This window comes from Ammospiza caudacuta, chromosome 4, assembly GCF_027887145.1.
Source record: "Ammospiza caudacuta isolate bAmmCau1 chromosome 4, bAmmCau1.pri, whole genome shotgun sequence".
Lineage (NCBI taxonomy): Eukaryota > Metazoa > Chordata > Aves > Passeriformes > Passerellidae > Ammospiza > Ammospiza caudacuta.
This window is the reverse complement of record NC_080596.1, coordinates 61,763,065-61,776,877: the sequence shown is the minus strand read 5'-3', so window position 1 is coordinate 61,776,877 and position 13,813 is coordinate 61,763,065. Positions and strand designations below refer to the sequence as shown.

Below are 13,813 nucleotides of genomic sequence, written 5' to 3'. Positions count from 1 at the left end.
CATACAAATTGTATAGAGAACAAATCCCAGTTGACTAAAACAAAGATTAATGAGATTGAATTAACTTTACTATGTAGAGTTAATCATATTAACACTAATATGATTCTGAAAAGTGTATTTATACAATAACACCACATATATAACAAAACATGTGGAAAGAAAAAAAATTACATGCTATAAGCTATTGTCCCTTCTTTAAAAAAAAATATTGAATCTTCTATTTATTGGGCAGCTGCTGCATTCACTCATCCATTCATCCACTCTCTCGACTGTTATTTATGTAATTAATTATTCAATCAATTGTTCACTGAGGGACCGTATATGATCTATGTTTTACAATTGACCTCAAAGAGCGAGGCAGCTGAATGCATCCGATAGAAAATAGAAAAAGGCATCGCAAGGTTCACAACAATTATCCAGGGTTCAAAGCCAAAAACTATTTCTTCCAGTCCATTGTCATACTCCGGGCGGCACCCGAACGCCGGTGGTATCCACAGCTGCAGGGAAAGAACGTGAGGCCAGTATTAATCACCAGCCCTACAAGTCAATAGCCCTTAATGACTGTGACTCACCGTGCTGCACACTGGTTTCAGGAGTCCCTAAGAAATCCCTCCCTGTTGCTACGGGGGCACACTGGTGGAAGAGGGTTTCAGCTTCTGCTGTTGCTACAGGTTTTGGACCGTTACTTAAAGGAACTTCCCATGTTCCTCATTTAAATAAACTTTGTTCCCCAAAAGCATATTCACTTCTTCCAGAAGTAAAATATTCTGCCTAAAAACTATAGAACCATGCAATTTTAATGTACTTATCAAACTTGAAAGGATGGGAACTTTTGGGTATTAACTTGTGAACTACATTCAAAATGTCTTACCGAAAGGTTGCAGAGGAATAAAAATGCAGCGATGTTCTTCAAAATTCTCCTCTTGTTGTTAGTAACTGAGTTTCTGCTGTAAAATGAGAAATCCGAGGCTGAGTGCATGACCAAACTATTGTCCTGACTCGTTTCTTCTCTGGCAACACCAGCAGCATCGTTTTCTCTCCCACAGATGCTGCCTTTAAACAGACAGGGTATGTCACCACTGTCACGAGCAGCTCTACCGTTGTAAATCTCTTTGTATAAGGGGCTGAGGGACAAGGTGCTCCCCCGAGATATGGTCACTATTCGAAGAGTTTTAATGTCCTCATTCACCTTCTCCTGCTCACGGTGGATGGATTCAATGATAAAGAGGTTCTGAATATATTTCTCAATAATCACCAGAACAGAGTAGGGCAGGTTATACCATGTGTATTTGGGATGACCTTGGGCACAGATAATGGCAAGGATTGAGCCCCAGGAGAGCAGCCAGGACCCTGCAGCTGTGCCCACCAGCAGCTCTGCATCCAGTTTTCGAGCAGGGTTCTTGGAATTATCCAGTGATCTATCCTCCAGTCTGTAGATGAGAAGGGCGACAATTCCAGCTGTGCACATGAGAGACAACACGAAGATAGCGTGCAAGTAAAACATAGTGAGTGCTAACTCACTTTTGATTTTTGAGCCTCCAATCTGAATTAAATACACAACAACTATGCCTATTGTGCTAGTTAACACGATTAGTCCAAAAATCATTCCAACAGTTATGCCATGGAATTTGAATGGAGTTTTGGTTTGCTGGTGGTGCTCAACTTTCCGACCAATGTTCTTCCACAGGACATAGAGCATCGTGGATGCCAGGATGTGGTACTCTATATTAAAGGGATATAGGTAATATATTCCCTGAGAAAATATTGAGCAGAGAGTTGTTGTCGTGCAGTTGCATTGAGGTGCATGATCATCTAGAACTAAAGGAGAAGGAGAGATCAGTTATGTGCATTATCAAGGTTCCTTGTTTAAGTGAATAAATAAAACATAAATAAAATATTGAAACAGAAAAGGTAAGACTTCAGTCAAACAACGCCCAGTTACCCACCTAAGAAAAGGCTTCCCCATGCTTCACTGGGGTTTGAAAGCAGAAGGCATCCCCAGCAGTTGTCATAGAATGGCCTGGGTTGGAAGGGACCTTAAAGATCATCTATTTCAAACTCCCCCTCCCACTGTGGGCAGGGAGCCTTCCACTAGACCAGGTTGCTCAAAGCCCCATGAACATTTCCTTGAACATTTCCAGGGATGGAGCATCCACAGCTTCTCTGAGTAACCTGCCCCAGTGTCTTACCACCCTCACAGTGAAGAACTTTTTTCTTTATATCCTCCTTACCCTAAATATTTGCGGACTACAACTTGCACAATCTTGCCAATGGAGAAAATTATTCATTAGTAAAAAAAACACCCAGAGCAAAATCTTTGTCTTGCAAAACAGCACTAATGGATAGCTTATATTCTTTTGAGCCATCCCACAGAATCCTGTAGGACCACAGGCTACATGCAATCACTCTCCTGGGAAAGATTTGCAAGATTATCCATATTTGGTTTTTACAAATAACTTAGTAAGTAGTAAACTCTTTTTTAACACTGCTATGTTAATGTATTACTGTGATTTAGTAATAAAGTGGTTCCTTAGTGGTGTTCCTCAGTGATGCTATTCCTGAAATGTTCTCAAAAAATCTGTTTGGAACTTAGAAGAAAATTACTGCCTTGTTCACATACATGATAATGATCATATAACATTTCAGTATCAGCTAATTACCATGTGCCCTGGAATGGCCATGCTGACATAATCATGAATGACTTAGCTAAATCCTACAGTGACAGTGTTTTGTATGAGTATGCTAGAGCAGGTATTTCACAATGCACCAAGCCTTTTGCTTACCTATAGTTATGTTCCCAAAACCAAGTGTGATTAGTCTTTCCTTATGTTCATTCAATTGATGTTTTGACTCTGTTAACACACCATTTGTCCACAGGAGCAGATTTGTGAAAACAGAATGGATGACACCAAACCTACAAAACAAAGTGATTATTGCAGGAATCCTCACAGACTGTATCTCATTAAATACGTGAAATGAAATTAAATGGATTAACTTTCTGTGTACAAGCTATATGGCACTATTTATTTGTCAGTGAAAGGGGAGAGTTGAAAAATCATCACCAATCTCTAAAGATGTTCTGCAGTCACTTAAATCAGTCTTCCAAAACCTTACAGAAATGCAATATATTAAATGACCTAATGCATTAAACTATTAATAGAATGCTTTTATTGTTTCTTATGCTCTCTTATGTGATGGGTTTTATTCTTTGGGCTGGACAAGCTTAATGTTAGTGGTTGAACAATCTGAACAGGATTATTTGTTTGCAAACCATATTTCACAGCCTTCTGCAGTGCTTCTTCATATTCTCTGTCTGATCTTTCTTCACAGATACCACCATCTTCTCCAACTTCTTGCCCATGCATTTTTGTCTTCTGGAGAGAGCTGAAGCTATCAGAGGGCTTTATTCCATTCAAAGTACAAATGTGGGTAGGTCTCCGTGAATTTTTGAGGCTCCTGGCCTCTGACAAGTCACTTCAGCTTGGTGAAACAGAATGGCATTGGAGAAAGAAGTGTATTAATGGTTCTGAACTTCCTAATAAAATCCAGAAAAAACATTGTCCTCTGTTGCTAAGCAGTTCCCTTTTTAATAGGAGATCATGTATCTATCTCTTTCCTAGACAAATCCTTTCACCTACCAATGCCAGGTGATTTCCTGCACCTGAGGCTGTTTATGTTTCTTCACCAAGAAACAGTTCTTAATTACAACACTGTTCTCAGTGATAAATTTGCAGTTAGAATTTTTTAAAATCTACTTATAAACAGAGCTGATAGCACCAGCCGACATTGCACAGCCTTTTGTAATCACTCTCTTCCTGAGCATGGGGTTTCAACACTTACCCAGGAGAGCAGAACAAATGGAGAACCTTCACCACAGATGATGTTCCTGAGCAAATTTATTTTACCTCCTATAGAAACTGGTCACATCATTGATAACTTCAAATAAGTACTTTAAAAATTACCATGTTTGCTTACTTATGTCCTATGTACAGACAGATTAATATACATTAATCCACCTTCTCACAAAAGTAGAAAACACATTGGATCTGATTTGGTACCAGGATACCACCAGGGAGGCTGTGTTTCCAAGTGCATGTGCACAGCTGCATCTAGCACAGCTGTGAGGTGTGGTTGACATGCCTGAGGGATGGGGTGCCAGAAGGACCTGGATGAGCTCAAGAAGTGGCCCTATAGGAACCTTATGAGGCTCAAAAAGGCAAGTGCAAGGTCCTGCCGCTGGGTCAGGGCAAGCCCCAGCACCAATATGGGCTGGAAACATTCAAGGTCGGGTTGGATGGACCTCTGAGCAACCTGATCTAGTTAAAGGTGTCCCTGCTTATTGCAGAGGGATTGGACTTAATGGCTTTTAAAGGTTTCTTCCAACCCAAACTATTGTATGAGTCTAAGACCTAGTTTTAAAAAGGTGCTTTCCATAAAATCAATATCAAATACCTCAGTTACAGTACATTGACTGCAGGTTGCTGATACAAGTTCCCTTTCAGTAGGTAAATAAATAAAACATAATATAGTGCATAGTCTTGAAACACATATGTGATCCTTCTTCTTAAGTAACTCTGTGATATCAAATGTTGATACCACAATAAGATAAGATACCATTTTCCTCTCTCATGAGAAAAATACTTGTATTCTGACACTATTTTGTGTTACAAAATATCAGGGCAGGTTAAATAAGGGTAAATGGAGTTACTTCAACTGTTCTGTTTCTTTCTACTTAATGCAATCCAGAAGAGAATCAATCTCGATATTTTCACTGTCTCTCATACAATAAAACTTTGGTGTTAAAGCACTGAATAGACCTACACCTATTAACATGCAGATGAGGATCGGATCCACTTTACCTTTCAAGTGTTTTGAAAGACTGGATAACATCCTTTGCATGACACCACAGAAAATATACCTAAATAGAAGAAATACAAAGAAATATTGTTACACTAATGCACATGTGTAACACTCAGAAAGGAATATGCATCTGCAGATAGACATTCAAATGGTTAAAACTTCTGATGATTCAAATTGAGGCAGCTCCATCTCCACACATGTGAAAGAGCTCATGATTTAATGTGATATTTACGCAAATCCTGATATTTCTTACATGAAAAATCAGTGGCTTAACAGTAGAAAGTCTAAGTATCACTCACTAAAACACATTTTCCTTCTGTATCTGAAGAGATTTTATTTCAATGACAGACAAAGCCACTGGCTGTGGATAGAGGTATGATTGCTGCAGGGCATGGTGATGCAAAGTTTGAATAATTTATGAAATATATTAAATTCTATGGAGGGAAAGAGATTGATGATGAAAGGATGCCAGACTTGACTAATAAAACAACAAATTCCCAGGAAGCATGAGAAAAGTTTGTACTAACTGCATGAGAGACAACCCCATTAAAAACACAGCAGTTGCACTCAAGGATAGTGCAGAAAACTCAAACAAGGAACAAAAGAGAGAGATAACAATAATAAGTTAGCAAGTCAAGGCAAAGAGGAATAAAATTAGAACTCTCTGTGACAGCATAATGGAGACCTCAGAAAAAGACTGCCACTGAAACAAAACCAAGTGTGGATAGGTTCAAGAAGAACTATACCAATGTTCCTCAGGGATATTAGGGTGACATTAACAGCTCAATAGTTCCTAGGATACTGAACTCATCACTAGGTAAACTATCAGGAGAGAAAGAGTCCCAAGATTTCTCTTAGAAACCTGCCTGGTTTGGTACTAAAGAAATGGTCTGAAAAGTGATAAAAACTTTGGGTTCTTCTTCAGCAACCAGAGTAAAATGGAAGTCCATTTTTCCACAGCATCCATTACTGCAGGATGCCTTCCCAGTCACTATTTCTGAGGCAAGCAAAGCTAGACAAATGCAGTTTTTTATGGCTCAACTCTGCTACCCAGCAGTAACAATTCCTCTAATGAAGCATTTATCAATGAGAGGAGTGGCCACCATAAAATCCCAGATGTAAAGACTAAAATATTTCATGTAGGCTTCAACTGAAATCAAATTGAAATTACCTTAGTCTCTAATGCCATATTCAATTTACCATCCTGGGATAAATGCAGTAAAATCTGACAGCAGATTTGAACCCATTCTTTAAAACTTATAAAAACGTAAGTTTTGATGATCTGTTCAGACACAGGATAGTGGGAAGAAATAGGAAAACTCAGTACAGAAATAACATAAAATCCAGTTTGGCTCACAGAATACTCAGAATACTTCTGCCTGCAGAAAAACATAATGCACAGCCTGCCCTGGGAGGGCAGGTACATGTTAGCTCATACATGAGTGCAGAATGTATATATTCATTTCATGACATGTATCAGGATGCCTCACTTTGAGTAAATGACAACAGAATCTGATACATATCCATTAGAAAACAAATTCTTTGGTTTTTAGATGACACATATTAGGGATGTTCTCTGCTGTGATTTCATTCACTGTTTCAAAGACACAAGAAGATTTTTCTTAGGTAAGAGGTATGTGGTTCATTACTTTTTAAGTTTAAATTTTTCTTTGATTTCTCAGGCCAACATTCAAGTGTTCATTATTTTAAGCTCTGTAGATGATAAATTCAATGACACTGGGTGATGTAAAATTTAAATTAGAATTCTTATTGACTTTGTTCAGCATTTTTATTCATCATTCTTCCACACTCCAGTTCATGGTGGCTGGAAACCTTGTCAGCTCTGGGTCGCTGGCTGTAGTGAAGAATGCTGTGTTCAGATCAGCATACAGAAGAGCTTAATTTCATTGGTTTGTTTTTCAGAGATGAAGGAATTAAGTTGCAGGACATGGAGAGTGGATTTTACAAGAATGTAAAATTAAGATTACTTCAACCAACTCAGAATTTCAGAGAAAAACATAGATGGGCTGAGAGTAACTGTTTAAATTTCAGGGTTTGTTTGTTTGCTTGTTTTGTTTTGTTTTTTTTACTGTCGAAGAAAGCAGAAAAATGTAGGTTGTTCAATCACAACTGCTAGGAAAACATTTCTTTTCTTTCTGAATGACATAAACCCCTTGGAAAATTCATAAAAGTGCCTGGCTATGATTGAATACTTCATCTGAGTGGCTTTTTCTTCCTTCTTCCCTACAAACCTGCTGACAGGGGTTCAGAGGAGTTAATGTGAGAACCAAACAGCTTTGGAGTGCCACCACACACTCTAGACCCAAAGCCTTATAACAAACAACTGGAATATTTCACAGGAGTCACTATGTTTGCTACTGTGCAGCCACTGATAAGAATAAGCAAATGCTTCTAGAAGAAAAATCCAAGTTCATTTTGACAGGAAAGTTGTACAAGTATTTTAGAACCAGCTAGGAAGTGTTTTGTCCCCTTTAACTTACCCAGCCTACACCTCTAACCACAGAGGAACATCAGGTTAGACAGATGGAATTGAACTTGTGTGGCAAGTCCTACATACATAAGCAAGGGAATTGTCTTTAGCCAAAATACTCATTTCAGCCTGAAAATTCTGTATGTAACTTCAACCAAACAAAAAGGACACATAACTTCAACTGCAGCAGAATTATTTTTAATTATCTTTTTTTCACACCCATGTTTGAAACCCATGAATTTTATGGCTAAGCAACTTCAGGTTGCAAACCTTGAATTTACTATACACACAAGCCTTTAGTCCTCAAAAGTGTTCTGTGATATGCTTAGAAATCAAATTAGTTTTAAGTCCACTGATGACAAGATAAAATATATTTTTGAAAAGAAACAAATATTAATATAAAAGTGCAACCAGTGACTTTTACCTGTAAGATGGTGTGGACAGCATGTGTAACAGGGAAAATGCCTTCAGTTGGTGATAAACAGTTTGAAAAATCAATATAATATCCAATTTTAAAGGAATCCAGAATTAAAGTAATCACTGCAAATAATGTAATCCCACCTACGAATGAAAAAGATATTAGAAAATTTTATGTATAGTTATAGTGTCTAGAGACTATTTATAAAATATACAAAAACCTATTTAGGGGAATGAAAGCTGACCAATATCTGTGTTCTTGTTTAGGAAAGTAAGAGCGAATCAATGCTCAAGAAGATAACTGACTCTATGACATAAGTGCCTCTAATTTGTGAGAGCCTCTGCCCAGTACATGAAGCAGGGTCACCACTGGCAGCCCCTGCATGGTCAGGGAGGAGTTGCCAGCCCTGCCCTGCCCAGGACATCCAGCCCCAGCAGAGTGCCCAGCTCTGGGCAGGACACGCTCCCAGGTGACAGTGGCACTGAAACAGCCATGGAGAGCAGGAATTCCTGCCCTCAGCAGCCCCACAGCAAACTGGGCACTCCTGGGACATGAACAACGACCTCATATCCCCCAGCCCAACCCCTGCACAGTGGGAAGTAACACAATCACTTGGTGTGCCCTCCCCATGGCTGGGGGTTCACACTCTAACTCAGAGACCACAACCACAACGAGCTGTATGGTTTGTTCTCCTGATAAAGAACCAAAGATTTAATTTCAGTGTCTGTATTTCACACACACACAAAAATATCCTAACATATTACTCTATACCCTAAAGAACTTTGAAGTACATTTCCCTCTGTTCATTTTTTTGGTGCTGTTATTACTGGGTTTGTACCTGTACGACAAAGTATAATTGGCTACGAGATTACTGAACCAAACCTTGGTTTTGTTTTGTTTTGAGGGATTTTTTGGGGGCATGGATGGGTTTTTTTTACTTTATTAAAGCTTTTTTCAAGCAAGTTTTCACTGGATTTAATTTGGACTTATTTGAATGAAAACCAGATAAAAATTTATGCATGGACCTTAACCAGACCTCATGATATAAACCAGCATCAGTAACTTAATCTTTCTTTGCAATTCCTCACAGAGTAAATAACATCACCAGTATTGACTTGGATTAATATTTATCTTTTATATGGAGCCACAACCTATAAGTTCTAGTTCAACCTATAACTTCCATGTAAGTACTATGTGTTCCACTTGACATGTGGTTGTAAAAAAGTAACACGAAATTTAAAATTTATTTAATTAATACCTTTGTTCTCGAAGTTGCATTGATAAAAATTAAGTAGAAATTATATAAACACACAGTAATTTTGTTTATTTTTTCATTGACTCTTTAAAATTTAACAAAAACAGACTTCAGAAATCTTTTCAATCACAAGGGCATGAATTCCAACAGGATTTTATGCTTCTGCTTTATAATCTCTCTACAATAAAAACACTGCAAAATTACTGGTTGAGTGTAATTTCTACCAGGAGCTCAAAACTTTTGCTTATATATTCAAAATCTAAAACCTCAGGTCTCTACTTCATACATGTATATGATCCCATAAAGTTTTTTTAAATTTATGCTTTTTAGGTCACCTAATTTGTATTCTAACACATGTAACAAGACTGGAGCCCACGTTTTTAAATAGAGGTGCCAGTTTTATTGTGTATGAAACGAAATGGTATCATAAAATACAAAATTATAGGCTACTCTTGAGATCAAATGGTATGTTTCTTGCCTTATCTAAAGAATGTTAATTATGAAATAAATTAGAATTTCTAGTTCTGATGATATAATTATAAATATAACTGATTATAAATCACTCTGCCTAAGTAGGCACGCTCTGAGCAAGGTAGACTAGATGAACTTCAGAAGTCCCTTCCCACTTGAATTATTCTAAGATTGATTTTGTGATTTATGATTTATTTACAAAGTAGGCAGGAAACAGCCTATTTGTCTGAAATGAGTCCATTTCACACGTGTTATGATTGCTTCAGTAAGAAGGCAAAAGCTATCTTCTGAAGCAAAAAGTTTATAGACTACTGACCTCCAAGGATTAGAAGACTTTATATGACTCCTAATTTTAGATTTTTTTCATTTATTCAAATGGTATTTAGATATTTCTGCAATCACCCAGGTGGCCACACTACAAGTGTATACAAAGTGTCCAACATGCTTATTTATGGGCTTCAAAAGAGAATGATTGTACTAATTTTCTTAGTCAAAAATCAAAGCACAACAATAATGGCCATGCATATGGTATGTTAATAGGTTTTCTGACAACTTTTTGTGATAAAAACTTCAGTAGTATGTACTAATACTAGAAGGACACCAGTTATTTCAAGGAAGATAATTCCACCGCTTAGTAATTTTCATTTAAAATTGTAAGAAATGTGAAATTATTGCTATTAAGCACTGGTTCATTATTTTTTCCTTTCAAACATTCATTGAAACCTCTGTGTTTTAAGGGATCACTAATAGGATTTTTAATATTGCTAAGGGCTGGCTCATTTCTTGCTAGTAACCATCAAGAAGATCAGAAAAACATAATGATACAGTTGCAAAAACACCAGTCCCACTTTAAAATATTGTTCAAATAATTGGCAATTCAATGCAGGCAGTAAAAAGATACAAGTCGAAGTCTGTCAAGAGCTTTTAAGCTGACCAGTTGTCAATACTTTAAACAGAAACTATGCTGCTAAAGAGTGTGATAAAATAAAGCCATTTGTTGACTTTAAAATAAAGCCAACTGATTTTCATTTTGACTTCTCTGGCTCACTTCACTGCACTTTCCCAAAAAAATGGTCAGAGAGCTTTTTCTAGCAGGAGAGCATACTTAGGGGAATAACATTTGGAATAAGTCAAGGAAAGACTTCCTAAGGTTCCCTGTGGTAATTTGGGTCAGGATAACTGTGTTTTATTAAAGACACAGCTCTGCCACAAACTTTTCCCACATTCAGACTCCAAGAGTGGTTCTTGGTCAAGCACACAGGTGGGAGGAGAACCAAGCTCAAGGGTTCACACAATTGACACCTTTGTGCAGAAAGGCTTGAGGAAGACTTCCTGTGAGCAGCTCTTGCAAACTGATCACTGTCCTTCTAGTGTTGCTAAACACGTACAAGGGGTCAGTTATAGGAGGGTTTTGTTAAATCATTCCATTTCAACATTTGTCAGAGCAAAATGGTCTAAGCAGGCAACTGCCACCACTTTTACTAAAGTGATATTCACAGTTTGAAAGGATTCATGAAAATACACTCATTTTATACTGTTTAATACAAGGACATTCACTCTCACAATTACAGCAAAGAGATGTTCTTCAAAAGTAGCTGATAGAGCTAGTAAAAAAATTGCAGAAAGCTTTCAGTGGAAAAACCCAAACAAAATATGTCTGTCCCACTCCTTCCTCCCCTTTCCTTTTTGGACTTTTGATCTTTTAGGTAAAAGACTTCTATGACAAAAGCATGATAAAGAGGAGGGCACAGGGGATCTTGGCAGAGGAATTGCCACCTGAGTTTTTCCTTAGCTCAAATCAGTTTTCTTTCACCAATAGAGGATAAAGGAGTTGTACAGCCTTGTTGTAGCTACAAGAAACTCCCAAGAATAGGAAAGTGTAGGTCATTCCCTAAGGGCAAATTTGTTGAATTGCAGCCTAAGAGAAGCCATGGAACCCACAGCACTTGAGAAGCCAGTACAAAGAGCCATCCTGTGCTGGTAAAAGAAATGGATATGGTAACCCAGTAGCTCAATCTAAGATCTTATTTCTAAGTTTCTGTGACTCCTTATATTCTGTAGGACAAATGAAATGCTGTGAATGCGGCGCCAAAAAAAAAGAGGGTGGGGGATCCTGCTGTACTTACCCATGCTAGGCAACATTTATTCCATTTTTAGGAGGGGAAAGCTACCCTCTGAGTAACAAAAGCTTAGCTTGGCCCAAGGTAGGATCATATTAAGCCTTGCAAGAATTTCAGGAGGTTGTAAGCCACATAAGCTAATAAATGAAAAATGCTTGAGAGATTAACATTTCCTTGAAAAATAATAAATAATCAAGAGGAACAATGTCACAGTTGGCATGTGAACTCCATACATTTCAGGAAGGAGTCTACAGACCATGGCTATACATAAGACATTAAAAAAAACAGGTTTTCTGTCAGCAATTCAAAGACAAATGTTAACTGTTGTGAAGAAAGTAAATGATACACAAGCACTGAGATTGAGGACTACATTTCCACAGCACAACCTTACTTTTCAAAACAATCAGGTGTCAGGTGTTCTTGGAATTTTCATTTAGATGTTTAATTAGCTGCTGTGAAAATTAGCTGTTGTCTCATTGCTAGTAAATAGAAAACATTTTAGGGGAAATCTGTCATAACATTCCACTTAAATACTTTCCAATCTATCATTCACAGTGCTGAGACCAGAAGAGGCTGGTAAAACTGGGATTGCCTATTATTGCACAAGCACTGATGTAGGCTGTTCCTTTTCCTTGGTACCTGAAAACACAGATTCCTGTCACTACAATTCTGTGATGGGCTGCCCAAACACCTTCTCTCAATTACCTTTGTATCCTCACTCTGGTGCACAGCTGACTGCAGATAAGGGCCAGCACACCCCACCACTACCCTTGCAAACTTGGATACTTTTTCTGCAAGCAAATGCTTAGTTTAGATTCCTTGTTTAACTGCTTTATGTGCTGATTACAAACTGATCTGGTCAGGGATTTTGTCTTCTTCTGTCTAACTCTAGATGTTTCAAAAGCATCACTGTACACATATAAACAGGAATCTCTGATACATGTTGGTATAGACAGAGCTTCAGAACCTTTCTGACTGGTACTACCATAAAGTAAATTGCATTATACCATCTGGAAAAGGTGATAATTCCTCTAAAACAGCTGCAAGACAGCAACAAAACTGCCTCTTTCAATAGCCATATTTTATTTTTCAAGTTTCACCAAACCAGCCTGGTAAGGAAGAAAGGTGTAGAAGCTTTCAGCACTATAAAGGGTAGTTGGAAAGTAAGGATGTTTAACAAACAGCTTCCCAATACAATCTTCTAGTATGTTCAGCTTATGCATATATTTACTTTAGACTGCACTGCATGTTCATTCAGTTTGCAAATACCAGGATGCCTCCCGGTAGGGATGGAGAGGCAACAAAGCGGCAGCAGACACAGGTGACGGCACAGATGTCCCTTGCGCGGTACCACTCCGTGCCATCCGCCCATACTTACACTTCAGCCAGCGGGCTCCGGCGTGTGTGTCCTTGTCCCGGATCAGCCTCCTCTGCGTGCAGCTCCTGCAGAGGTACCACAGCATCCACAGCAGCTGGATGAGCATCAGCGTGATGAGGTAGGAGAGCAGGTGGCTCTTGCTGATGCCCACGGCGTGCACAGCCCAGGCGAAGGTGAGCAGCAGCCCGGCCAGGAAGAGGTTGATGCCGTACTGGCTGCTGAGGATCTCGGCGTTTTTCTGCGGGTAGCTGCCGCCCACCGCGGGGCACCCGGCGGCTTGCTCCATGTCCCACGCTGCCGGCCAGGTGCTCCAAGCGGGCGGCCCCGCTTTCCCCGGGGAGCCCCGAGGGCGCTGCTGGCCCGTCCCCCACAGCGGCGGGGGCGGAGCGGGACCGCCGGCCCCGCCGTGCCCTGCCCGCGGGCGGGGGTGCCCGGCAGCCGGGGGAGGCTGCTGAGGGTTCTGCGGGACATTCTTCCCCGACACTGACAACGGCTGGGCTCCGGACCAGAGTGACGAGAAGTCACTCGGACGAAGGTTAGCTCGGAGCCAGCTCTGCCCGCTTGCCTTTGGTGACATGGTCTGTGTTGGGAGACCCGTGCGGTGTAACACATTCCCTGGGCAGGAAAATGCAAAAGACACCGTGTGTTGAACAAACCCCCGGCCCGGCGGCTGGAAAGCCGAGGAACGGCCAGAACCTGGGAGCTGCCCCGCAGCCAGCAGCTGCTGATGGAGCTCCTCCGCAGGGCAGGCAGAGGGACGACACGCGTGCTTCACACTCTGGCCTCCACAGGCCATCTTCTTCTGAGCAATCGGCACTTT

At 39.7% G+C, this 13,813-nt stretch overlaps 1 protein-coding gene across 1 annotated transcript; it reads right to left on the bottom strand.

The window, feature by feature from the left end:
• Positions 1–326: 326 nt before the first annotated feature.
• Positions 327–13,605, bottom strand: OTOP1 (otopetrin 1). The gene is made up of 7 exons (XM_058804225.1): positions 13,434–13,605; positions 12,994–13,395; positions 7,776–7,912; positions 4,860–4,918; positions 2,784–2,914; positions 872–1,818; positions 327–497 (listed from the first exon to the last, which is right to left on the bottom strand). Exons 1-7 carry the CDS (start codon positions 13,603–13,605, stop codon positions 327–329), a joined length of 2,019 nt encoding a protein of 672 aa, XP_058660208.1.
• Between the last annotated feature and the right edge of the window lie 208 nt (positions 13,606–13,813).